At 43.6% G+C, this 27,937-nt stretch overlaps 1 protein-coding gene across 2 annotated transcripts; it reads left to right on the top strand.

The window, feature by feature from the left end:
- Positions 1–9,731: 9,731 nt before the first annotated feature.
- LOC311206125 (myosin regulatory light chain 2, smooth muscle minor isoform-like) lies at positions 9,732–16,358 on the top strand. Of its 2 annotated transcripts, none has more exons than XM_084281336.1 (4): positions 9,732–9,951; positions 11,142–11,340; positions 11,504–11,665; positions 15,445–16,358. In XM_084281336.1, exons 2-4 carry the CDS (start codon positions 11,157–11,159, stop codon positions 15,615–15,617), a joined length of 519 nt encoding a protein of 172 aa, XP_084137462.1. In that variant the 5' UTR covers positions 9,732–9,951; positions 11,142–11,156; the 3' UTR covers positions 15,618–16,358. The 2 variants fall into 2 exon arrangements, with proteins under 2 accessions (XP_084137462.1, XP_084137461.1); XM_084281335.1 differs by having other exon boundaries at positions 9,817–9,951; positions 11,142–11,345; positions 11,509–11,665.
- Positions 16,359–27,937: the final 11,579 nt, after the last annotated feature.

Here is a 27,937-nt window from a genome sequence, read left to right as displayed (position 1 = left end):
CTACGTATTTGTCTGTTCAAGCGATGACATCTTAACCAGAAACCATTCCCTGAGCTATTTCACATGAGACCCAAAAGGATAGGAATCTTACTTTAGCTAAAGGGTGTGAGAAGATTTGGGCCAGCATGAAATGCCTCAGGATGCAAATACTCTACAAAAAAGTAGTGTTTGTCTAACTTCCTGTGTAGAGTCATGGAAGGCTTGGTTTCTTAATCTTGCCTGTGTTCACATGTTCTGTCTTTAGCTTCATAAATCAGTTGATTTTACACACAGTAAGCATCCTTTGTTCGTTCCTTGGTGGTTTCTTCTACTTCTGGGCTTAATTAAAATTGGTTTTCAACCATTACTTTCCTATTTTTGTTTTGTCTCAATTTTTCTTCCTTTTTTTTTTTCCCTCCTACCCAGACTGTGTTCTTCACAGTAGTACTTCAGACTGCCACACCTCTTCCTATTCTCAAAAGATTGCTTTTAAACTCTCTATGCTCTTGAGTATGGTTACTAGGGTAGTCTTTCCCTGGAATACCTGCAGATGACTCTGAGAAGGCAGGTCATGTCAAAATCTTTACCTACAACACCCTTGTCACAGAACTGTTGATATCTAGGACACATGAAATCGGTGAAGTGTCGCTATGTACCATTAAGTTGAGGAGCAATTCCACTCTACTTCTTTGCTGTTCTCGTAGCATTTTTGCAATTCAGTATTGTGTGTGGATATGCAAGCAGCCTGCACTAAGGATAAACATTAAGTCTTTTTTTCTTTGAACAACTAAATGGACTAAGACTGGGAGGTTAAGCTTTTATTCTCTTACAAACACTGGGCCTCTGAACTATTCTCTTCCTGATTAGTAAATCTTCTCAATAAATTTTAGGTGCTGGTATGTTACACTGAATAATTAGCAGATAAACCATCTGTTTTTTCCATGTTGGAAATAAGTTTAGAATTAGTGATTATTAAATTGAATATCATGCTAAAGAGAATCTGGTATCCTCGAGAGGAAGATTATTTCAAAATCTTCTGTGCTGCTGCCCTTAATTTTTCAAGAGCCAGCTGAAATGGGGAACATGGCAGTTTTGTTTCTTGTTGCTGTGTGTGGACGTTATGCTGTTGGCCACTTTTGCTGATTAGGGGATGGTCATGGAGAACTGTATGAAGTGTAAAGATACCTATAAAGGAAGATATGTTACTGAGGAAGAATTTCCAAGTATGTTCAAGTGCAAATAATGCTGACCTTCCATGTGGCCAGGTCTCCCTGTTATCCGTATTGTAATATAGAAGACTAGTCCACTTGACCGTGGGCATGTTGTTTTATCCTTATTTATCCTTAACCACTGGATTTATCCTTAAGGATTTATCCTTAACCACTGGAAGGTCAATAACAAGCCCTGCCAAGAGACCATATAAGAGCATCAGATGCATTTTGCAGCTAGGAATGTTCAGACAGCTGAGGTTGCGTGCCGAGGGCTGGAGGGATGTGTCATCAATAATCCACTTCCAAAAATAAAAATAACTTTGGTCTTTGAAACAGTTTAAGATCCCGATGACTTAATCTTAGCATTTTGCAGTCAAATTTTTGGAATCAATCTGTTCTCCCTTGGGGTTCATGTATAATGGGTCTTCAAACTGTGCTAGAGTAGGCTTATGATGAAAGACTATTTTCACAGGCTGATGCACACATTTAATAGCCTTAAATCTGCAGTGATATATAACACCCTGCAAAGCGCCATTGAAAAGGAGTGATTTATCCTATGTGACCCATTTACCCTCTTCTAAGGCTACATCCACAAGGGTCAAACTCAAGCCAAAGCCTGACTGCAGCTGCATGAGAAAAATCCAGAGAGGAATCTGTCTGCGTGAAGTGCTGCCAGTGTATATTTGCCCCCCTTTTTTTTTTTATTTTTCCCCTCTGTTGCTGGTGATGCTCGTCATACGCAGCATTTTGACTGTTCAGGATGTGCTTGTTTCTGTTCTTTTAATCTGCACCTAAGCAAGTAAAGCATTCTCAAGCAGTGATCCCATAACAAGCATTCACAAAATGGAGTCAGCCAAATACACTTAGCTTAGCAACTAACTGCTGTCACAGAGGTAGTGTCCATAGATGTGGAAGTAAGGATCTGTTTCGCTACTGAGCTGAGAACTATCTTTAGATTGCATACTTGTTTCTAAGATCACCAGCGTATGTTAGGGAATTAAATGGGCCCCATCCTGGAACAGGACATTAGGGCCTTAGTATCCTGCCCATAGTATTTGTTCTAAAAGATGGAAAATATCTTGAATCTTGTCAAATGTTTCTCATGTCTATGGCTTTTTCTTGTTGGTAATAATACTAATATATTATCTGATATGTTCCTAGGGAGTTTCAACTAGCAATAAGTAGCTCTTACTCCACTGAAGGCATTCAGACTATGGAAGTCCAAATAACAGGTGAGTAACAATGAAAATAGAGGCAGAGACGTTTTGGATAGCAGCAGTTAATCTGCCATTGGTACTGTCTGTGTCCCCGTGCTCCTATTTTGGTCTGCTCCCTTGATTTTTCAAACACTGCTGTCGCTTTTAGATACCCTTCTAGTTCACGGAGAAATGATTCAGTATGACAGGAGCAAACTCTATGAACTCAAAAACAGGATTATGAATGCCAGGAACAATGCAGAAAAAAAGAGAAATCGGCAAACGCAGCTTGCAAATAAGTTATTACAAAATGTCGAAAAGGAATACTGGAAAACAACTCCACGCAGCTCATGGCTGGTGACTCAGAGATCGCTGTTTTCCTAAACTTTTGATATATTAGATTAGGAAACTTGTTATGAAGACTAAAAGTGGGAGCACACGGCTGAGCTTCCTGTTTTCTCCCTCCAGTTCGTGGGCCTGTACGTGGAGTTCCCTGGGACCCTGGGACCAGGAATTTCCTGCAGGAGCAAACTTGGTTGCTGAGGGCAGACAGAACACACAGGCTGCTGGGGTACCACATCCTTTGGCAATACCCGCGCTAGGCCTTCTAAAAAATAATTAGCTTTACAAATTTTGGCAATACAGAAATGGTTATTGCCAAGGGAAGTTTTCAGGCCAAAATGTGTAATGTTCCCTAGAAAACAGATTGTACATAATAGGTGTTGCATCACAGGGCTTAAGGGGTCAAGCAGTCTGAATGAATGTCATTCAAACTTTGAGCCCGGGTCAGGCTTAAAGGGTTATCGTAAATGGGGTTGCATCAGGCTAGTGGACAGTCATTATTGGGGTTCTGCAGGTCTCCGTTTTGGGGCCAGTTCTCTTTAATGTTCTCATAAATGACTTGGATGCAGGATTCAGATGTACACTAAGTTTGCAGATGACACCAAATTAGGAGGAGCGATTGACTCCCCGGAGGGTAGAGAGGCCCTGCAGAAAGATCTTGACAAATGAGAGTGCATCGCCAACTGTGTGAAATCTTACCAAGAGCAAGTGCAGGATTCTGCAGCTGGGATGGGGCAACCCTGGCTGCGTGTACAGACTGGGGGACAAGAGGCTGGAGAGCAGCCCCACAGGAAGGGATCTGGGGGGTTCTGGTTGATGGCAAGTTGAACACGAGCCACTAGTGTGCCCTGGCACACCATGGGCCATATGTGGGATGCATCAGGCACAGCACTGCTAGCCGGTTGAGGGAAGGGATTGTCCTGCTCTGCTCTGCGCTGGTGCAGCCTCACCTCCAGTGCTGTGTGCAGTTTGGGGTGCCACAGTATAAGAAGGGCATAAAACTATTAGAGAGTGTGCAAAGGGGGGCTACAAAGATGGTAAAAGATCTGGAGGGGAAGACATACGAGGAGCGGCTGAGGCCCTTTGGTTTGCTCAGCCCCGAACAGAGCAGGCTGAGGGGAGGCCTCATGGCAGCCTGCAGCTCCCTCACGAGGGGAGCGGAGGGGCAGGCGCTGAGCTCTGCTCTCTGGGGACAGCAACAGGACCCGAGGGGACAGCATGGAGCTGGGACAGGGGAGGGTCAGGCTGGGGGTTAGGGAAAGGGTCTGCACCCAGAGGGTGCTCGGGCACTGCGACAGGCTCCCCAGGACAGTGGTAACAGCACCGAGCCTTTAGGAGAGTTCAAGAAGTGCTCGGACAAGGCTCTCAGACACGTGGTCTGACTTTTGGGTGGTCTTGTGTGGAGCCAGGAGTTGGACTCAGTGATCCTTGTGGGTCCCTTCCAGCTCGGGATATTCTGTGACTCTAATAACACTAACAGAAGATGTTTACATGTTCTTTGGAAGCACATGATTAACAGGAGAACAGGAAATCAAAATGCCTCCTGGAAAATCCCAACAGTTTGCTCATGCAGTTTCCTTTACCATACAGTGGTGATTTATTCCCTTTGTAAACCAGTCTTGTCCTTTGACAAAGCTTGAAAAGCAGTTATAAACAGTACAGAATTAGGCAGGTAAAGTTAAACTTGAATATGTGCACCTACAGAAGCAGACGGTGCATGACAGCAGCATTCACTTTAGCATTTTTGTCAGCTGTCACTGCTCAATTTTGCAAGGCTTATTTAATCTTTAATCTCTGATTTCCTCACTTTGACTGTTTTAAGGTATCAGTGAGTAAAACCTCCATAAATAGAATCACTGAATCATAGAACCACAGAATGTCCCAAAATGGAAGTGACCCACAAGGATCATCGAGTCCAACTCCTGGCACCACACAGGTCTACCCAAAAATTCAGACCATAAGACTAAGAGCACAGTCCAAACACTTCTTAAACTCTGACAGGCTTGGTGCCGTGACTGTGTCCCTGGGGAGCCTGTTCCAGTGTGTGACCACCCTCTGGGTGAAGAACTTCTTCCTGATATCCAGCCTGAATCTCCCCTGTTGCAGCTTGACTCCATTCCCTTGTGTCCTATTGCTGGTCACCAGAGAGAACAGATTGGCACAATCTAAATATTGAAATACTTTTTTGGTAGTTTAGTTTTCTTTTGTTTTGCTTATGAGTGTTGTGTGTATATCTCCTTGGGAGTTGAAAGGCAGCGTTTCACAATAATTTACAGCCTTTGTCTAACATAACCAATTGACTGGGTGTAAAATAAGGACTGCGAGCGCTGTCTTAGTACTTGCTAAAATAGAGCTGGCATCAGACGCAAGTAACTTGAGCCTTGACTTAGCATTGTATCTAACAGGCACTGACTTTTTTTTCCCTCTGTCAAATTCCTCTTCCTTAGCTGTGAGCTAATCATCTCTAAAGCAACACGTTTTATACTGTCAACATATCACCAGCCCGCAAGAAGCATGTTGATTTTGAAATTGGTTCACCAGCCAACAAACCTTTTGTAAGCATCAGCTAACAAGAAAACTGATAAGAGCTTACTTTTTGTGCCAACCACCTGACTAAATACGCTCCTTCCTGTTTTCTGGATATGTTTTAAAATACCATTTTTAGGCCTTTGGCCAAGCATTGAACAAATTTCATTTTCTTCCTTATTTGTACAAGCACACTGTCAAAGAGATACACACGCTAATTCAGCATGTGCTATGGGCTCTGGCTTAGCAGAATTAATTACATGTGTTTGAAAAACTGGAGGGCTCAGTCTCTTCTGACTAAGAATACATTAAAACTTGTTTATTTTTGCATTTTATGTATAAACATTGAAGAATCATGGTGTCTGACAATACTTCTGTTTAAAAGTAGTGCGCAAAGGAGGTAGGAGGGAACACAACGATTTGACTACAAGTATCACAACTTGCCAGCTGGAATTAAAAACAAGTGATGGACATCCAGCAGAAGCAGGGAAGTGGCAGTAGCGTGATTTCTTTATCATAGAGAACAGGTAGCAGGAATCAGCAGCCCAAGATGTACATTTCAACTGTGTGTTTGTGTGCATGTGCGTGTTGCTTCTATACACAGGACTTTGGACTTGGGAATGTAAGACTGGCAAGGAGCACCTTTTCTGCTGACTCCAGTCCCTTCACAGTCAATCAGCCAGTTTCAGTCCCCACTCATACAGTGATCAAACTGCAGATTTAAATAACTATGTTTTTTGTTTGTTTTTGCTTGTTTGCTTTTTTTTTTTTTTCCTGTTTTACAACACTTCAAAAAGACTGACTGTATTTTATTTATGTTGCATTACATTTCTCTGCTTTGTCCTTAGCCTTGGAATATCATTGTCATACGATGCTCTAGAGAGCTTACATTTTCCTCAGCTGGGCACAATGGAAGTTACCAGAAAGTCAAAACAGGGTTATTTGTCTTTTACGTGTTGGAGAAACACACGTCTTTCTTCTATAGGCTACGGCATATTCTCTGAGAGCCTTTATTTTGTATGCCTCAGAATCTGCACTGAAGCAGGGATCACCTGGGTAAGCAGTTACTTACCATTTTTATTCATGAGGCCTTTCAAAACAGTGAACATCCAGAAAGTTGGCTGGAAGTCTTGCTCTGAGGCTCCCGGAGAGATCCAAGCAAAGATACGCATTCAGAATCCCTTCTTGGGTTTAAAACTTCTCAGATGTCGTCCCTTTGGATCACAGCACTGTAGCTATTTTTGGAGGAATTCCGAACAATTCCGGCTCCCAAGTATCACAAGAATTACTGTCACTCTGACCGATACAGCACTGCACTTAGGATAGCTTTACAGAGACAACAGATAACAGCTGGAATGGGAAAGCATAGAAAGGCAGAGAGTAATGAGACAAAATACTAGGTGAAGGAACTGACAGTCAACATGCTTTTGCTAAATGACTGTTTTGACCTAAAACTACCTCAGATCAAAATTCGGACATGTATGATTTTAATTGTGCTGTCAATACTTAACCTCTGTAATTAGCATTTGCAGTTTTTCTTGAACAATGATAATATGCGCAGAAAAATCTCTTAATTTACAAAAACATCCATCCAACTTTCACATATTTTTAATCCTTATTCCAATGTGAAAATCACAAATCAAAAAAAGACCTTCCATGGGTCTGGCAGGGGAAGACCTCAGGTCTGGTTGCTGAAGACACTCAAGGAGCCAGTGCATCCCAGTGGAGCTCCTATTAGAGATACAAGAAGAAGCAGAGAGAGTGGTCAGTTGCTGGGTTTCCCCTTCTCTGATTTAAGTGCCAGTTTATACTTGCCAAAAGAGCAGGCAGGGCACACATGGCCAAGGGAACAGCAGCTCTCCAAAGGAGGGCCAAGACTTTGCTCCCTGCTCTCCACATCCAGCTCATGCAGCTCTTTACAGCTAGGGATGAATGGCCTAGGCAGGCTTTTACTGTGAGGCAGCACAGCTGTTCCTCTTGCGTTCCGTAGATTTATGAAATAACATCAAATAACCCAGATCGACCCTGCTTCATTAAGCAACCAAGTTAATCACAAATATTCACCCAGTCATTACAACTCTGCCGTGGTCAGGAAATGGAGAGAATTAAATGAAAGTGGGGAAAAAGTTTACTGTAAACTGCTTGTTGTCTGTGACAGCCTTAGAACTTAAGATTGAAATAGTTAATTTTGAAGACTTTTATGCAATCTAAGGAAAGTAACTCTAAGAAAACTTTTCAACTCCACCAAAGTAATAAAATATTTTAGATGGACAGGATGGGAAAATTTTACATGTTTTGCTTAAAGGCTTGTTTTCTCAAATACGTCTGACAAATGAGGAAGAAGGTGGGAGTAATGAAGGAAAAGGAGTTAGAAGAAAACATAAAGAGTTGAAAACTCAGCATTTAAAAAAGCTCATGTTTTCAGAATAGATAAATTAATTCCTGTTCTGTATGGTTTCTCCAGGAAATTAGGCGGTACTGAGAAATAAACAAGCCTTTGGCAGACATTCTTGGATGCGGTGGTGGAAGCATTTTTCTCCAGCCCACAGGGCAAATGCTGTATAAAAGCAATGCTCGTCACTAGATGGCCCCACCGCTTGGTGCAGTACGGAGGGCTACATTGGCATCCTTTCACCCTTGCTTGAGCAGCCCCTGACCCAAACGCCCTTCCTGTGAGCCACGAAGGACACATTGTGTGCAGAGCAGCTGTAGAAATGTTTCGCTGCCACTGCAGTGCCAGGACGTGAGGACTCTGGACGTGGTGGTGGAGGAACCTCTTAGCAGAGCTGCCCATTGCAAGCATGGGCTTCCCAGAGCATGCTTTCCCTAGGATGTGCCCAGACTGCTCTTCTGGAAGAGCCCGACAGCCGCTGTCAAGACCAGGCCCTCTGTCCCATCAGATAATCACCTGCCAGAACAGCTCCCTGTGCAACCTGGGAGCACGATCGGAGCACAAAGGAGCTGCATACTCAAGAGACTTCCCTGTACCCTCAGAAACAGGCTGTGTGGCAGCAGGTAGGCAGATCACAGCCGCTCGTGCTCCTCCAGCACCAGCCAGGCACTCACAGTCACAGTACTGCTCACAGGAACCGTCGTCCTACCTGTATCCTCTCCAGAGGGAGCTTTATACAGCATGGAGCCCTGCTCACCTGAGGGATCATCACAGCAGATATCAAGATCTGTACCACCAGCTAATGCAGACACATAAAAGGCCTTTTTTTTTATGAGGCGCAATATACATCCATTTTCGCCCCCCTTAAATTTCTTAAGCTGTATTGTGAGTGTGTGTATCGTAAGACTGAACCATTTGGAAAAGGATTATATACATTTACATCACACAGAAAATGGTCTGCATTTAAGAAGTGGTTCTTGTTTCACTGTGACACGGTAAACTGGAGAACAAAAGCTTTGAGAGAGCGAGGAGCAGACATTATTTCATCACTAAGCTGATCTCATGCAGAGCAAGCAATGTTACCCTATCTCTTCTCACCTATTTGAAAGTTAAACACTGGGAGCAACATACAGCCTGACAGGTTTCATATAACACCTTTTTAATAGAACAAAAAGTACAATACAGAGTAGTGTGTGTGCAACACTGGTTCCATTTTAAGTAACTGGTGGAAGGGTTTTAGATCAAGACATGAAATTGCTATTTTCGTAATTAAATTTCAACACACGATTTGGTTGTTTGAGATTATCACAGGGTATTTTAATGACTCTGTTATTGTCTCGGTGTCCCTGCCACTCTTCCACCCACTCACACTGTGCATGTATTCTTACGAAACCATGCGCCGTATGCAGTAAGCACGGGGATTTTTCCCCAGGTACTGGGGATTTTTCCCCAGTACTTCTTCTAGGGCCATGCTCCTGTGTCATCAAAGTTCAGCTACTTTTTGCCATTGCGTTTTCAGGCAAGCTGGAGAAAGTATTAAAATTCTTCAGTCTTAGGCCACATTCTCACACCTGTTTTCTGTGTTAGGGTGGGAAGGGGAAGGAAATTTGGGCCTTTTAGCCATTAACGTGTCCCCCTTCAACTCTGCTTCTAGAGGATGCATTAACTTCAGTATGTGCAGTGCCTACGCTTCTGTAAAGGTCTGTACTGAAGCACCAAAAGCGGTAATTTTGGCAGAATTATGATTTTTTTTCCTCTTTCATTATTGAGAGTTACTAAATTGTACCATAAATATGCTGTACACCAGCAAAACCGGTGACAGGTCGGAAAGGGGATGAAAGAACAGCAAGCTGACAGCGCAGCCCTCCAAACTTGCAACAATTCACACCCCTTTATGGACTAAACAACGTTTTTCTGAAGCCTGAGGTGGCTCCGCTTGGAGGGGGCGGCGCTGAGATGGCGGCCGGCCACCGGCTCCCCCCCCCGCCTCCACCAATGGTCCCGCCGCCGGGCACCCGCTGAGGGGCGGCGGCGCTGCCCCCGGGCTGCACCAACTCTCCCGGAGGGGGGGGGGGGAGAGGGAGAGAAGAGCGGCTGCGGGGCCGCCCCGCGGAGCCTCCGCCGTGAGGGAGGGCAGGCGGCGGCGGGGAGGGCGCGGAGCGGGGCCGCCGCCCGCCTCAGCGGGGGCCGCCCGGCGGCTGCCCGGCCCGCTGCCCGCCCCCGGCGGGGCGGTGGTTTTGTCCAGGAAGCGCCGCCACCGCCGCCGGTTCCTCCACAGCCCCGATCCGCTGCGGCAGCCGCTGGGGTGAGGCCGTTGGGCACCGGGGGGGGGGTCCCCGGAGGGGGGCGTTGGGCGGCGGCCATTGCGGGGCGGCCGTTGGGGGGCGGCTGCTGCTGAGGGGAGGCGGCGGGGGGCGGCCGGGCTGCCTGTGGGGGCAAATAACCCGCAAATAACCTGCAAATAACCCGCAAATATACAGCTTAGAGCTTCGTCGAGAGGCCTTGGGAGCGATTTTAGATTCCGGGCGCTGTCCCCGAGCGGGTTTCTCCGCGGCCGGCCGGCTGCTGGCGGCTCCCCGGGCGTGGCGCAGCCCCTGTGGCGCTGTCAGCCCCCTGCCGGCCCCGCTCGCCCTGAGGGATAAAGGCGTCAGATCCTAAAGGAGCCGTAGCAACAGGTAAATGACGGCACGAAGGATGAAGCCACCGCAGGGTGACATTGCCCTGCGGCTCAGCCTGCCACAGGTGAAGGTGCCCGGTGCTAGGGAGAGGAGCAAAAGCCCTGAGGTGTTGTTTTCCCCCACCCCCCCTTTTGCTTAAAGGAGTAGGCAGGAAGCTTTCAGGCAGCTGTCAGGTAGGCCGAACCTGTGGTACAGGTGAAATGAAGTGGATAAAAGTAAATTGAGGTCAGGTAGCAGCAGAAAAGCAGCTGGCACGGTTCTCCTAATGTCAGGGGGTTGTTTTTTTAAACAAGGGAATGCAAGGCAGAGATGGAGACCCGTTGTCATACAAAACCAACTGCTGTAATATGTGTGCCTATACTGCCAAGCACAGGCACTTCGGGGTTTGTTCAGGTGAACTGAGTTCCGTTTCTCTTCCCCTTACTCTAATATTGCACACACTTAGACTGTATCCATACAAAGCTACTTCACAGGCTCAAAACCTCGCTTTCCTCCTTTAAATGTGAGACCAAAGTTCCGTTCTTGCAGATGCATGTTGTAAGAAGGAAACCAAGATGAAAGCTGTTTCTTTTAACAGTGAAAATGAAGTGCAATTTACATCTCGTTTTAGTCACTTTTATTAGTTAACAGTCTGACTGATGTTTGTATTTCCTGCTTCTCTTTTGCACTTCCTGGTTAGGGAAATAGGCTCTGCTGAGAGGAAATGTAAGGGTGTTAGAGGTGTGTTCTGTTTCTGAACACTAACTTTAAAGATTTAAGCTTAGTACATTTTATTTTAATGTCCTAACTGACCTTATTCTGTTTACTTCTCTCCTAGTATCCAACAGCCAAGATGTCTAGCAAAAAAGCAAAGACGAAGACCACCAAGAAGCGCCCTCAGCGCGCCACTTCCAATGTATTTGCCATGTTTGACCAGTCGCAGATACAGGAATTCAAGGAGGCCTTCAACATGATCGATCAGAACAGGGATGGCTTCATTGACAAGGAGGACCTGCACGACATGCTTGCCTCCCTTGGTAATGTGCCTTTTCTCTTTACAGTTGCCAAGCAAATTTATTATAATTAAAACAGTGCATTTGGGATAGCTTATAAGTGTCTCACTTTGTATTGCACTATTCAGGTGACTTTTGTTGTGTTTAGTTTGAAAGCTCAAGCAAAGCTGAATGTTTTTCTTTGTAGGAAAGAATCCAACGGACGAATACCTAGATGCCATGATGAACGAGGCCCCAGGACCCATAAACTTCACGATGTTCCTCACAATGTTTGGTGAGAAGTTAAACGGCACCGATCCGGAAGATGTAATCAGGAATGCTTTTGCTTGCTTTGATGAAGAAGCAACAGGTATGTGGGTGATAGTCAGCTCCTTTGGGGTGTTGTATTTACATGTTGTTTATTTGGATTTCTAATTAGTAGGCTGACTTTTGCACCTTTGTCAATGAAGTATTCCACAGTAATGCTAGATGGCATCATCTGCCATGTATGAGAACTTGACTCTAGTAATAAGTGAGAGTGAAAGCTGTCAGGCTGCTCTGGCTGCACGCTGAGGACTAGTAGTAACATTCTTCTGTGGGGCTGTGAAGAAGAGTGCTTTAATTAGGCAGCGTGCATGTTCCTCGAAGTACAAAATACGACGTATGTGCTCAGAGAAGATAAGAAATTCAAATCAGTAAGCTGTGTTTTTTTCTATGGCACTTAAAAGGGAGTAGATGTGAAATCTGTATGACAAGAGTTTGTCCTCCCTCTGCAGTAGATACATCTGACTGTTTGATGTATTTAATACTTGAAGACAGACCATCCAGAGTACATAAACTCTTTCTTCTTACCCCTCCTCTTGCCTAGTGTGTGTTAGGCTTTGATGACAAATCCTCTGTGTCATGCCATCACGCCCGGCTCAGTCCTTTTAAAGGCATAGCAAGGGCTGTAGCCGTGGTGATCTGCTGAGATAAAACAGGGTGGGGCCAGAAGGCAGAAATGACATTGAATTGACTTGCGTAGCAAGGAAGGGGGAGGGAAAGAATGCAGAGCTCAGTTTTGCTTTATCAGACTTTCAAGGTTGTGTCTGCAATCATGAAGCTAGAGTTTGGGCTTTTATTTATTTACTCATGTAGGCTGAGGTTTTGCAGAACTGGGTAGTGACCAGGGATGGATCCTGAGGGCATTCTGTGCAGTCACAGAGTGTCAGGGCTGCCCTGCTAGCGTGTGCAGAAATCATGCAGTCACATCGAGAGTGCAGGCAACACCTGTAACTCTTCTCACAGCTGCCTACCGAAATATTTCAATCTAATCTGTGGATGTGTGCTCTAGATTCTTTCAAAGGATATTATTCCGTTTCAAACAGCTATTTTCTGTCTGTGTATTTTTAGCACCTTTTGCCTTTTCAAAGTGCATCCCCTTCCTGCTGGGATGTAGGTAAACAGGCTTTCTGGTGGTAAGGCCTTTTCAAATGTTAATTGACTTCCTCCCTCTCAAGGGAAATCTCTTTACCATCTCCTAGAGAAGGAAGTTTTGTTAGTAGGTTAATTATTTTCTCTCCACAGGTAGTCTGACTCAGTGTGCTACAGGGTTTTTTTGTGTGCACGAAAACAAGAACCTGTGAATTAGGATATAAAGAAAATGATTGTGCTACCTGTTCTTTTAAACAGTGACCTTCTGTGTCTCTGTAAATAATAAGTTACTAGTTCAGGCCCCCATGTACTGATAAGATTGATTTTTATCATCTTTAAACTCTCCGTGATAAATGTTTTAGTTTAGTCCCAGGATAACTTGAAGGTAACGATTTCACAGTCCGTTTTATGTCTTGTGCCATCCTGAAGTTTTAACCAGGAAATATGTTAAGATATTTATGCTGTTTTATTGATTTTTGAATGATGATCATCAAAACGCACTTTAAAAAATGAAGCATAAGGTAGAACCCATGTTGTCTTTGCCTGTTATTCATCTTATACTCAGATTTGAACTTTCTTTTCCTTTATCCTTCTTTTCACTTAATAATCTCCATATGTCTGTGTTACGGACCTGATTTTCTACTCGACATTAGTGTAGTTCTTTTGAAGGAGAATAATCCAAATCAGATCCTCTTGATGAGGATAAAGCAGTTGTACTTGTTTTTACTTACTTTTCCTATATGGTCCATCTAGTTGGGTATATTACTTCAGCATTACTGTCACATAAACCAGTAGTACTATGAAATTAGTATAAAAGCTTATATCTGTCTTCTAAATCGGTGTAACTTTTGTCTGCTGTTTGATCCTGCGCTGTCATCTGTTTTGTGCTGCCTGCCAAAGGCTGCATCTTAAATTTTGCTTCATTAATTTATTACTCCCTGTCTACGTTGAAATTGTGTGTGAGATTGGTTTAGGGATAGTGGGTAGACTTTATGCTTTATATAATCTGTGCTGCTAAAACTTTTAGCGTATGCCTCGTCTGGCAACCCAGTTCGGTGCTTAAACACCCACCGACTCAGACAAAAGAGATTAAGTCCTCGAGGCTAAACTTGTACCACGAAAGGCCTTGCATTCTTTGAATACTAATCCTTATGTCATCTCTCATCACTATTTGGTCTCTGTAGCACTACAGAAGGAAAAAGCCTTCTGTATTTAGTTTGTTTTGTCTGTGTCATGTCCTGTCGTGTCACCCCCTCCCCCCTTTGCTCACACCTGCAAAGAGACAACTGCAAAATTTGACCCAATTAAGTAGGGCCTGGCTAATTGAACATTCCCCTCCTGATTTCAAATGATAACATTGCTGTTAGCCTTCTTCATTTGGAGTCATTAATCATGGACTTGCCTGCACTAGGATATGATGCTGTTTCAATTAGCATATGTTGTAACATGTGTTTGTTGTGTTTTTTGGTGGTTTTTTTTCCCCCTTCCCTGCAGCATAGACCAACCCCAGGGTAATTTGTCATGCTCATTGACTGCCTTTTGGTTCCCTGATTTCCTTCTTGGCTTTCTCTCTAATGAACTCTGTTTGCTCAAGTTATACAGCTCTCTTTTCAAAGCAGAATTCTTTTTTTGTAAAAATCACATCCTAACTAATTCTACATCAGTCAGTCACTGTTGGTGTCTACTTATGATTTCCAGCTGTTCTGCCCAGTAAAAAATTTCTTTTTGGAACCTACTTCTACCTCCATTCTGTTGCTGGTATTTCTCCAACTCGAGTTCAGTAACAGCTTTCTTTCTCCAAGGAAGCAACTATTGTGCATGTAAAGGCATGATAGGTCTTACTTCAGCAGTAAGCAGTTCCTGCATTCTCAGGTCTGTGTCTCTTTTGCACATTCCTTTTTTAATCTCTAAACTTTCCTGGAATTATTTGGCAGCTGGTGGTTCTGCCCACCTACTGAAATTGAATTGACAGAGCTTTCTTTGCAGTAATAAAATCATCAGCTGCTCCTTCTTATATCTTTGATAGTTTCCTCTAAAGTCTGCTAACATTTTGTCATTTAAAAAAGAAAAAACAAAACACCTCATTTTATATCCTACCTCTTTTGACTAGTTTTTCTGCCTCTACCTCTCCATGGTAAACATTCTTGCTCCTTCCTGAGTTAACTTGCTCTATCCTGTCTGAGAGTCTGATCTATTATAAACTCTACCCCTGGATGCGTGCCAGCAGTTCACTGCATCCACATAAACCCTCCAGCAACGGCGCTGTGCAGCGGTGAAAAGCCAACCAGTGGTTATTTAGTCCCCACAGGAAACTCGTTTATAGAGGATGCACACATGTATCTAATTAAGTCAAGAAAAATAGAATTCAATCAAGAGAAGTGCTTTCATAATGAAGGTTAGCAGTGACCATATTCGTAGCTCAGGATCGTGTCTTTCGACTTCGAGCTGCTGAAGATCCATGTAAGGAAATAGATATTATTAGATCACAGCAGATCAGGCCTTCTTAAAATATTTGTATGAAAAGCATCAAAGTTCTCTCCCTCCCCTTTGCATTCAAAAAATTTCTTTACAATTCGATTAAGGAAGTACTTTGGGCTTTTGGTACAAATGCACATCCTACATGTTGTGTTAGGTGATTGCATGTCTGTCGTCGGCCGTTGCACATTCATCCTGCTGCTTTTGAAGGCTTGCTAAGAAACAACTTCCTTTTGTGTTTCCCTATACCTCACCCTGTAGGGTTTATTCAAGAGGACTACCTGCGAGAGCTGCTGACGACAATGGGAGACAGGTTCACAGACGAGGAGGTAGATGAGCTCTACAGAGAGGCACCGATCGACAAGAAGGGGAATTTCAACTACATCGAGTTCACGCGCATCCTTAAACACGGAGCAAAAGACAAGGATGACTGAGCAAGTCCTTGATACCTGCAGATAACGCTTTTTTCCTTTTCCTCTGGATCTGCTTGTTTTCCTCTTTTCTTTTTGGGACCTTTTGCATACATTTTAGTATTTCAGCTTTTGCCTCTGTGTACTCGGAGGCTGCTCAGGCACACCTGTACCTTTGCAGTAAGACTGGAAATGGGCAGGGAGAAAGGAGAGCTTAGAGTGGCAGAGGCTTAGGAACAGGGATCAATGATTTGGGAGGCACAGATAAAAATGTCAGTGTTACTCATCCTAGCTAGATTTTTGCAGTTTATGATAATTTTTTTTTCAAACAAGACACTGCTGTGTTAAGTATGGCATTAAACATTTTCATGCCAGAAGTGGACTGTTTATCTAATCATATCTGTAAATATTTTTGCAGCTGTATACAACCATGTTATCTATTTTTGCCTTAAAAATGAGTCATGAATCACTTAAGCATACTGATTTTGTACTTCAGTGACTGAGTACTTCACTTCCTACTGTGAGCATACGTGATGAAGAAATTCCCATCCTTCAAATTTTAATCCATTGTAAATTAATGATTTTTGTCTTAGACTTGCACATTAACATGTTAAAATCCTATGGGTGTAATTGAGGAGATATTTTACCATCTTAACTCCTCCATTTCTTGACACTGAATACAATATTAATACTGCTTTTTAACCTTACATGGTTAATTCTAGTGCTTTCTTTAAAATAATAACAATAAAAGAAATCTGTGTATGAGCCAAGTGTTTGACTGATGCCTTTCACCAGATCTCAGCGCTAACAATACAGAATTCATTGTCTTTCATTGCAATCAGTTTTTTTTCTTTCTTCCTATCTTTTCTGAAAACACAGTGAGGATGGGGCTGGAGGAAGAAGGAAGGTGTGCTGCCTCTATGCTGTTTGTTTTCTATCTGAAAATACATTATTCTTGCCATCCAAATTAAGCTATATTCAATATATTTTGAGAGCTTCTGCTGTCTATAGTGCTTCGGGTGTGTGAGGAGAAGGCATCTTTTTCTGTTCCATTTCTCATCATTATATCCTCTAGTTATGTGGTGTGAAATGTGTAGCAGATCTGCCACACACTTCCAGCATCTTCAGCATAATTTGAATACCTTTGGTTCTGTTTTCCTTTTTTTGGTGGAGAGAAATGGTGATCAGAGTTGCTTCCATCACTTCTAGGAATTACAGTGCTCTCCCTTAGGAATTCAGGTTACAAAATCCAGAACTGGCTTTTGGCTAGGAGTGTTTTGCTCCTTCTTGGTAGGCTGCTTTCATAAACTGCATCTCAATAGAGGCCGATGACTGTGTTAGAGGTACGCAGTGCTTCATGAATAACCTACCAGCACTCTTGAGAAGGGCGATGCCATAAAAGCCATTCACCTTTTAGCTTATCCTGGGGAAACCATGAATGTAAAAGGTTTGATGGAAATGCTGTTCCACAGCACGTCTGATACATTAGGGCTTACCAAGGATATTTACTCGTCCAGTTCCAAACACATTTCCAGCACAGTAAGTGCTGTTAGGAAATGTCTCTGGCATTATTAAGCCGTACGAAAGTGTGTTTATGTACGTGTGTTCTTGCAGTAAATACTTCCTGAGCTAGTCAAAACTTTCAAACCAGCAGGAATTTTAAGTGGGATTAGATGGTACGGTGATTTAAATGATAGCTCTTTGCTAATGCTCTTGGTCATGTTAAATGGTGGTACTCAGATCCGTAACACAAGGAGAACATTGTACAAACCATCACCCAGTTTAAAACTTTTTCTGTAGATAGTTTAAAAAGTAAGAATTACCATGTCCTTGACACAGGTTTGGGTGTAAAGGGGCATATAAAATGCTATGATATGGGATCTTCTTGTCATTTTTAGGATAGTAACTGTGTAAATTTGCAAATGAGTGGGTTTAAAACAATTTATTATCACTCTATCAATCATCTTTCAATCTCTTAACTATGACCTGGAAGTAGCGTGGTGTTCATCGTGGTACTGCATTAGGAAATGTGCTGTGTTCTGTTTGGGACAAACCCTGCTTTTTGGTATTTATTGATCTGTATGGAGATGAGAGTGCCTCCTCCTCTGTGGGTATGACAGAGGTACGCTCATTTTGCCAGATTTCTTTATTTTTAATGGCTCTTGCTGCCTGTCAGAAGCAGCTCTGGTGCATCTCCTCTGCCTTCGCAAAAGAATGGGACCTGTCTGGACACATAAAGCACCGCAGGACGCTAACTGCAGGCCTATAAGGAAAAAAATATGGAAGACACCGAAAACAGAGGGGGGAAAAAGGGCTCAAAACGCTTTCAGGGAAGATGTAAGAAAAAATCTAAATGCTTCAATAATAAATGTTCTCTTAGTTGCTGTTTTTTTTTTTTCCTGCAAAAATATTTATATTTGGAAGGGGCGGATCTTAAATAGAATATATATATATATATGCTGATGTACCCCAGCCCAGCAGCTGGGAGCTGCCCCCTTTGCCCCAGGGATGCGGCCGGGATCCCTCCCGGACTCGGGCCGAGGAGCCGCAGCCATCGGCAGGTGGCAGTGCAGCCCCAGCTCCGGCTTGGCTGCAGGGCAGACGGCTCCCGATGCGACTGTGGGGTTTTTATCTCTTGGGGTTTTGTTTGTTGAGTCCCGAAGAGCTCGTTTGATGCAGCGTGCGGAGGAAAAATAGCGTCGGTTCCCACAGAAGCTAGCGCAGCCAGGACTAATGCTGCTGGGCTTTTTCATGTTACAGCTTTTGTAGGCGCTGAATTTCGGCTCTTTCATCAAATTCATTCGTTACAGAGATGAGCGAAATGAGATGTTGTCAAGCCGTTGTTGTATGTACAAACACACACGTGGTGTATGCTTGAAGAAGATTGCTTTTCGTGTGTAGTTAGGGTCACCTTTCGTAACTAAACCCAGGCACATTGCTTGGTTGAGCATCTCAGCAAGTGCCCGTGCTGTTTTGCAAGATTAGCTTTACCCCAAAATCAAATTTATTTGCGTGCATAATATTGTTTACATACGAAAGACTAAAATCTGTGATACAAACCGTGCTATTGAGACTTAGAGTGAGGCAGCTATTTCTCTATAGCAGTAAGCACCAACAGTTAAGCCCTGGATCTTGCTCAGGGGGCTAGGATTCAGTTGCTGCAAAGCAACACCAATATTCCGCTTGGTTTTGGGATGATGGACCGTAAATCACCAGTGCTATTGTTTGTAGCCTCGCCTTTAAAAGAGTCTGCGTTTTTACCCTCTCAGGTTTTATGGCACTTAACTGCGCTGATAAAACATGTCCCAGAGCCTGATAAAACGAGCTTTTGGTGGGTAATTCAGGCACCTGGGGTTTCTCTGGCAAATTTTAACCCCCGACTCATCCCTGATGCTGAAGTCCCTGTCTGTCTGGAACCAGTAAGTGGTTTTATAGAGTACCTGTAGTGTTCAGCCCTGGCAAAATCAGTCTCAGTAAGAGCCAGGCAGAATCTCAAAGTCTTCTTTCTTGCTGAAAGGGATCAAGAGAAGATGAAGGTGTTTATGTCTTTCTCCATCTTTTTTGTTAATTCAATTGGCTTGTACTTAAGCCACTTAAGAGGAAGGCTAGAAAAATGTGGCCTTGAATCCTCTCAGTTAGAAGAGAATTAAAACTAGGTCTACAACATTCAGGCTTGAATGTTAAACTGCTGAACAATTGAATAAGGGAGGGTGGAACCATCACAAGCTGTGTTTCTTATTGTGCCTTTTTTTTTTTTTTTTGGCAATGAAGGAGTTTAGGCAATGATCCCAGCAGAAGGGAAGGGATTACAGAGATCAGTTCTACCTGAAGACAGACTTTTTTCCTGCTCTCCAAGGTGAAGTTCCCAAAAGGTATGATTCATAAGTGGGGCTGGTGTGCTTGTTTCCTGTGGTTGCACAGGCAACGGAGCTGAACCTTAAATGAGTTGAAGCTTATAAACCGTTTCCTCTCCAGGACTGTTTGTGAGAAGCTGAGCCTCACCAGGGAACCGGCTCACACATCCTGTATCTGGCCTAACACCCCCAACACACTCCCCGCGAATCTAACAGCTCCTAAAGCCTGTCACTGACCTTACTCTGCTTTAATTTGGGCACTGCAAGCTGCTGTGGCTCAGCCCCTGATTATCTCTGAGCAACTCAGCTACCTGTGGACCAGGGACAGTAATTCTGTAAGCTGTCCATAGCTGTGCTGTCCCTGCTTGTGAATTACAGCCCTAACTCCTCTAGAAAGGGCAATGGTGGCTCTTTCCCTTCCCTTCAGCATTTCTTGATGAGACTCAGCAGATCCTTACTCAGTGTGCTTGTTTTAATAGGTACTAATTTTAGTGCCTAACGCCCCTAGACGGGGAGAGAGAAGCATCTGTCAGGCTGGCAGGCAAAGTACAAATGATGTCAGGCGTTCTTCCCTGTCATCCAGCTACCAAGCAGCGGGTATTTAGTACGACAACATCCAAATGTCACACAGAGTGATGACTGGCCTGAAAAGCATGAGAGTCCTAGGGGAATTCACATCATCAGGGTGATTGAATCTAAACACTAGGCACTTGGGATGACCTTTGCGGACTATCTCCTACGGGTAGGCATGGCTCGGAGTGCTATTCAAATCACCTCAGCTGACTGCTGACTCATCTCTGGTTCCACTCTCTGCATCCCATTGCTTGAGCATAAAAATTGGTTTAGTAGCACTCATTAGCTGTGAAAGGCAAACCTAACCAGAATTCCCACACAAGCCTCATGAGATCAGAAGTGTCACAGAAAACGAGTATGTAAAACTGTATTAAAAAGGAGGAAAAAAAAAAAGTATTCACACAAGTTTAACAGGGATGCATACCAGTCCCAGCAGGCTTCTTTCAGTGAGTAGATGAGAGCTGCAAATTAAAGATACTTGCAGCTGGGAACTTCCTTTTCAAAGAACTGCAGGTCACTGTGACATTTGAAATGGTTGCAAAAAGCTACAAAGAGCCCACAGTCATTGCATGTGCCCCCCCAACACACACACACACACATACAATAGTTCCTTGAGCAATCGGCACAGCTTTATGCCTCATAGCAAGCTTCAGAGCCCTGGGACTGGAGTCAGGTGAAAGGGGAGTTGACAAGTTTCATGTTAGCAAGATAAAATTGTGAACCTCGTGATACTTTTTTTTGGAAGAGAATTAAGTAGAATAGAGTTACTTGTAGTCAGTGCTTGCCTGGTCCTTTTACTGATTTCATGGATAAGGTATTTTATATCTATTAGAACTTGAGCCATATGTTGTGCAAAACAATTTGTAAGATTAACTGTTATTGCTATTCTGTTGGCAAAAAGGGGAACTTGGCCTGAATCTAAACCCTTGTACTTTGCCTGTTGCCCTCCTCTGCTAATTACAAGAAAAATAAAAAGGTAGCAATGCTATTTTCAATTGTCCAAAGACAGCATTTCTTTTGGACTTTCTCTGACTTTTTTTTGTAACTAATTGGACATAATCTTAGAATTGAACTACAATAACTAGTTTCTGTGCTGTAACAAACATAGGTGAGCAAACTGCATGTCTTTCTGGTGTTTAGGACCCGAGGGAATGGCATGGAGCTGGGGCAGGGGAGGGTCAGGCGTGGTGTTAGGAAAAGGTTCTGCACCCAGAGGGTGCTCGGGCACTGGGACAGGCTGCCCAGGGCAGTGGTCACGACACTGAACCTGCCAGAGTTCCAGAAGCATTTGGATAATACCTCAGACATAAATTTTGATTTTTGGGTGTCCCTGTGTGGAGCCAGGAGTTGGACTCAATGGTCCTTGTGGGTCCCTTCCAATTCAGGATACTCTGTGATTCTGTAGTTTGTTATTGGTGCTTTTTAGCACATCCATCTGTTGATGGCCTCTTTGTGTGAGGCAGAGGACAGCAGCAGCACTGTTTACAACTGTATTTGAGGATGACTTACCACACACAGACCTAAGAGGAAGGAGGACTCATCAAACTCATACAAAAGGATGAGTAAGGGATACACTGCAAAAACACAGAATTCTGATTCATTTACTGCAGGATGACTGTGGGCAACCTGCACTTCAAAAGAGGAGGATAAACTCCCCAAATGAAGCGCTAGTTATAAGTGCGTGATTAGCAGAAACTGTACATATTAGCTAGCTGCAATATGGATGGAACAGTAATCAGAAGACAGTGATGAGTTTGAGGAAGTCCTTACTTAGCCTTTACTCTGTTCCTGTTGCAATACAAGCAGCCTGCTGCCCTTTTAATTTTCTGCCCCAAGCTCTGGATGCAGAATTTAGGCAAGTGAGTAGCTGTCTAAATAAACTAAAGATTAAAATACCATGCAGAGGAGAGGAGATAAGAGATAATGCACAGAAGTATTTCCTCATGCAGCTGGTCAGAGAGATGACTCTCTAGTCAAATCCCAGTAGCCTGTCTTCTCTAAAAGCTGGACACCAATGCCTTGTCAACTGCTTAGGTAGCCCCTTAGTTCAGCAACCTAAAGCAGCTCTTCAAGGCTTCTGTGTCAGAGTCTCTCTCTTCTCTCCCCTTCTTCCCTGGCATTTCTGCCCTTCTTGCAAGCACTTAAATGCCTTATGTCAACGACCTGCATCCCTTCTGTTAAAAGCTTTACACATGCCTAAGGGTTGAGGCCCACAAGCAAGAAAGGCATTCCCTTCCCTGCTTTGTGTACCACACCTTGGGCCTCACCTTGAGATAAGATTCAAAGCAGTTAATTCGCTGTAGGGCAGGCTTTGCAAATTTTGGTGAATAAAAATTCAAGCACTTCCAGGATTAAGAAGTAAGTTAATGGCAGCTTTGAAAACGCTGGCAGTATCTAAATGGTGTGTCAGACATCTAAGACTCTTGGCTGAAAGATGAAATCAGATTCTTGTGCACATCTGAGGACGCACAATAACAGGGCAACACATGAAAAAAAAAAAAACACGTGACATTTGGGGGCAGTAGGTAAGTGTGCTAGGAAAACTCTTCTGGCTGATGTTCTCATTAGCGAGGCCTGGGAGACCTCATCCTATGCCAGATTGTCAAACTTGGTAATTTTGCCTTTTCCACCACCAATCTCAAGAATTGCTAACAAAGAACAAATATCAAACAAGGGGGTGCTAGCTGCTTATTTTCACAACCAATTTCTATACTAGGATACTTTGCACCTATGTGACTGACTCTGGATTATTCTTACCTGTGATAGATTTAGTGCTCGCACACACCCTTGGCAGGAATGTTGTTACCTACTGGTGGTTTTAAAAGTGACTATAAAAGCAAGGAAAGCATCTGGGAGATGCTATTATGAACAGGTCAGGGTGTGTTTATTTTAGTTATTTCTTCTCCTTCTAATCCCTCCATGCCTCTGTAAACCTATTCATGGGCTTTCTTTCAACAGGTAAATTGTACTGAATTTAGTAAGGATCACTTCAAGAGGCCATTTCAGCAACATTATGCAAAATTCCAGTATTTATCTTTACAGGCTGATGTATAATTCTGTCTAACTTTCTGACCGTTCTCACACTTTTATGTTTTTACAATTTTTATTGAGTTTCAGCCTCTAATCAATAGTACATTATTAACTTTCCTATACAATTTGCTTCGTTTTATCTCTGTGGCAGTTGAAATTTCTATTTGGTGAATCTCTTTGCATTTATCTGCCGTATGTGGCTGACGTCAGACACATGTATCTGGGCATGTTCTTACACAATCCACAAAGGCTTGTTTCAAGCTTTTGTCCCTAGAAGCTACAGAGAAAAGGACTCTATAAAATCTGTTCAGAACAGTAGCTGGATAGGGTGGTGGGGTGAAAAGTTTTATCCCTGGAAATAAAAGCAATGTGGCATGAGGGTATTTGTAATATGGGTTCCTTTTAATGAATCTTGGCCACTTAGTTGACTAAAGACATTAAATTGGTCTTTCCCAAAAGTAAGTAATTAAGTTTCAACATGGAGAATTAAATTGCTTAAGATTGTTACACAGCTATCTGAACAATACTTCTACTGTCTTGTTGCTTTTATTGCTTTTTTGCCCCTGGCATTTTGTATGTAATAATCCAGACACCATGAGACATATTTATTAAATACGTTGGGGCCTTTTGTGCAGTACAATCTTGGTTTATATAATTTTATACAATACGCTATTACTGTAGTCAAGTAATAAATAAGAGCAGGGTTAAGATAAAAACTTTGGGCAAAGCCAGTATTCCATACTCAAAAGCAGTTTGGATCCCCAAAATAAATTACATCTTTGTTGGGAGAGAGATGCAGACTCAGGAGGTGACTTTAGGAGATATTTTGCTCTTGGGCTGAGCATAGTTCCTCTTATTGTGCTGTGAAAAGTCAGCTGAAGAGCAACTTCCACGCCAATGCTCACAGCGCTCTCAGACCGAGCTCCTCAGTGAGGTGACTGGCCTCGCTCTGTGTTTGTACGGTGTCTAACAGGGAAGGGGGGGGCTCTAGAAGATGCAATGTCTTACGGCATTTCCATAATACAATAAACACTTTCTCAGTAGAGGTGAGAAATGTGATGTTTGAACAGCTTCTACTTCTAATTCATCAGAACATCATTTCCTCTTATGTCTCTGCAAGGGCTGATTTAACAGCTTTCTGTTAGCACTAGCCGAGATAACAAGTGGCAAACAAAATACTCCAAGGCCGCCTCTTTTCTTATCCCACAGCCTAATGACACAAGGAGACGATTGTACCCCGTTTGCTAACTATATACAGTGCTTTATCTTGCATTTTGGCTTACACTGTCAAGTCGCTTATCATCGCTCTGTGACACTGTCTGCACAGCTCCTCCACGCAGTTCGTGGCTGCGGTACTTGGGAATGTATCATAAAAGAGCAAACGCGTGCGTTGGCACCTGTTGATCGCTGATGTTAAGAGGGAAGCTGTTCCTTTTGCCAGCCAGTGGCACACCAGATTTCCAAGCCACTAAGAAGGTGCTATTATACATCATCTGGGCACCCTGTGGCCTTCATGCGTCTGGCCACTGCCTTCAGGCAGCCAGGTGAGAGAGCCAGCATCCAGTCTTGGTAGCTATGTATTTAGCAGCAGTAAGGCTTCCACATTTGTTTGCTATGGAATTAAAAGAATGGGGAAGACCCCCTTATAAAGTACCGTGAAGGGTTTTGTTTCCTTGTGGAAGTGCTGAAGTTTCTGCTGACCCTTCCAGGCATGCAAGAACAAGTAATCTAGCCACTAACCTCGGGAGTCCTGCCCAGCACACTGCTCTGTGCTCTGATATTATCTGCAGCTTTAATGCTCCCTTAGAAACCTCATGTTGTATTTGGATGTCAGAAACTGTGGCTTAAACGAGCTCATCTCATGCAGCTTTTATTATATCTTGCTACTGCATGTGCAAAAGTAGCCCATTTTATGGTGGGGTCTTGCTTGAATGGCCAGAACCAACGTGTGCCTGCAGCTGGAGGTGACTTGGATAAATGTGTCAGCAGGCTACGACCTTCTGCGCAGAGAAAGAGGAAACAACGTCTGAAGCAATTCCTAGAGCAGCACAAATTAGCTCGCCACTAAGAGCCCTCAGAGAGGTTTCCAGAAAGCCTCACGCTTAACCCAGGTAATTACAGCTGCAGGTGGCTTTGTAAGCGTGAATCACATAGGTGAAAGCTGTGCTGAAATGTCAGCAAGCATGGGTTTAGATGCCTAGGAAGTGAGTCCAACTACACTTTACTGACCGTAATGCCACGACATCCTTAAACCTTGCATCAACCGCTAGCCGGAGTACCGCGTGTTATTACCCTTTACAATACCTGGGATGGGCAGAAACTGTACTGGCCATATCCTAGTCTATGTCCATTTAGGTAAATGCAGGACTCATAGAAGTTGGACAGGAGGCTAAGATTCATGGCTGTGGAAGAGAAGACACGAAGGAACAATATATATGCCTGGCTCTGTAACTTGGAAGTTCACAAAGAATTTGACATTGGGCTTCCTCAGTGTGAGGTCCAAGACATTTTGAGCATTTTCTTCAAAGCAAAGACTTCCTTAGAACAACCTAGGTCTGCCTTCTCTCCTAGCAAGTATCCTTGTAAAAGTGGGTTTGGATTTTTTTTTTTTCATCTCCTTTTCTACTTTATATATACTCATTATTGGCATTTCTTCTTGTCAATTCAAGTAAAAGGGTTTCCCTTCCTAGCATGACGGCTGACATCAGTCTCATTTTCACATACAAAGTTATATTTTTTATTGGATATAGCACTAGTGAATTTCAGACCCAAGCTGTATGATGACACTTCATATACCACATTAATCCATGATGGCAAATCCTAAAAGAGGGTCTGATTTGTAAAGGATCACTGCAATTTAAATACATCCTACTTCAAGGAATAAGTTGTTCTCATTTGTGAGGGTCTGGGATATGAGTAGATGTTACAATTCTGTGGACAGAGAATAACATAAATCAAAAGGAACTCTTAACTGCTCTTAACAATTCCTCTTCATAAGGATAAACTCTGGTTATCCAGAGGTCCTTGCAACTAGCCCCTGTTAAATCGGACAACCTAGGTGGAGAGGAATGCAAAATTTGGTGCGTTGATACCAAATTATTCCAGTTATAAAGAACTAGTTCTGCAAGGACATAGGGACAGGAAAGAGGCTGTTGACAATCTCTACTTCCACTTAGGTCTACAATTCTAGCCAGAGAATTTCTCTAGGTTTTGAGAACACACAGGCAAAGGGGGCTTGACTGAAAGTTGCTCTTTCCTGCCTCGTCTACTCTCTTTTCCAGTATACCTCCAGTGGAGCATAAGTGCAATTTCCATCACAGGTTCACGTGAGAGCTGATGAGGCTGAGACATGGCGCAGGCAAGAGAAGGATTCCTTCACCACAGAACTCAGGAAGCAACTGCAGATCAAAAATCCCCCCAGCTGAGGAAAAGTTACAGGGCAAATCTGGACCTGCCATTCCTGGTAGAGCAACTGAAACGTACAGGTATTATGCTTTCCTTCTCTTGACCTCTTCAAACAGTCCTTAAATATTCAACAGAAGGATAGCCAGAGCCCTATACAGCAGGTATAGCCTAGGCCTACACGTGGAAGGAAAACTATGGAAGAGCTCCTCAGATTCCCTGAATGATCGCCAGTGCCAAAGCACCTGAAGTGATGTTTCATGCTTTAAGCTCAACTTAGAGGACTAGCATTTGTCAAGCCTAAGTAACTTGAAAAGGTGGTGGCAGTGGGGGACGTAGGGACACACCAAATAATTACCCCTGCTTCTGCTCAGGTTAATGTCAAAGTAAGTTATGCCACAGCCCAAACGTACCAATGTGCAGGGCCGCATGCCTTTAAATCGTGCTGCTGCTCCACGCAAGGGTTTTCCCTGCCCTCAGCATCCCCAGCAGAGCGCCCCTCAGTTAGAGGATTAAATTTGAGGCACCACAGGGCACCCTTCAGTGCACTCCCATTGTGCAGGGCTACCACAGAGGAGAATGAGAGAGCAACGGTGGAGCACTGGGTGGAAGGGGAAGGGGGATGTACGAGTGGCTGCGTGAGTGAAGTCACGCAGTCATGCTGTTCGTTCTTTTCAGATGTGGTGCTTACGGTTTGTAAGACTGGAGCAAGTTGTGGAGCAACGTCCGTGTTTTTAGAGCTTGCTGTGGGAGAACTCATCTGTCCCCACTCCAGATCCTGGCAGAAGTAGCATGGGTATGGCAAGTCATGAAAGTAAGCTAGTTCTGGCTCCAGATTTGTCATTCCATTGGTGGCAAGGCATGGATCCAGCATTTTATTCTCTGATGTATGTCTGTGTTATGCAACAGCCAGGCTTGTTCTCAGTTCTCCTCAAGTTCCTTGGACTCAGTACTCAGAGCCTATTCCACAGCCCAGATACGTCTGCTTTCAGCTAACCCAGACGGCCCTCTGCCTATCTGCTGTGTCCCAAGACGCCCTGATACCAGCTTTGGTGCTGTGCACTAAGCATGTTCCCATGCTACACTCCAAACCTGTCTCTTCTCAGAGTCCTAAGCCAATTTTGGTGATGTCTGTGCCATATTCCAAGCCTTTCTCATCCCAGTTTATCTCTGTTCTGTGAATACACAAAATAGCACACGATAATCTGTTCACAGTTCCTGATTCAGTCCAAACTGTCAGAATATATGTAACTGAAATACCTTTTGGTGCAAGCTGACAGGATCGCAGAGGAGAAAGAACTAAGACCAAACATTATAGCATGGTACAAAGTTTCTGGGCTACCATGGAAAAGAAGCCATGGTACAGAAAGGGAATCACTAGAGACTGTGGGAAGTAGGTATGTTATCTGAACAGGAAAGCAAAGCAGATGCCTGCAGAACTGGCATGTAAGCACTAATCAGTACACAAGGCAGTACCAAGTTCAA

Source organism: Netta rufina (assembly GCF_964035555.1).
Source record: "Netta rufina genome assembly, chromosome: 2".
Classification (NCBI taxonomy): Eukaryota; Metazoa; Chordata; class Aves; order Anseriformes; family Anatidae; genus Netta; species Netta rufina.
This window is presented reverse-complemented; position numbering and strand designations above follow the sequence as displayed.

What these genes read in the sequence shown, in the direction of transcription:
- LOC311206125 (XM_084281336.1), top strand. Translation starts at nt 11,157, where the DNA reads ATGTCTAGCAAAAAAGCAAAGACGAAGACCACCAAGAAGCGCCCTCAG. An exon ending in CGACATGCTTGCCTCCCTTG is followed by an intron (nt 11,341 to 11,503) that starts GTAATGTGCCTT and finishes TTTTCTTTGTAG; the next exon opens with GAAAGAATCCAACGGACGAA. An exon ending in CTTTGATGAAGAAGCAACAG is followed by an intron (nt 11,666 to 15,444) that starts GTATGTGGGTGA and finishes CTCACCCTGTAG; the next exon opens with GGTTTATTCAAGAGGACTAC.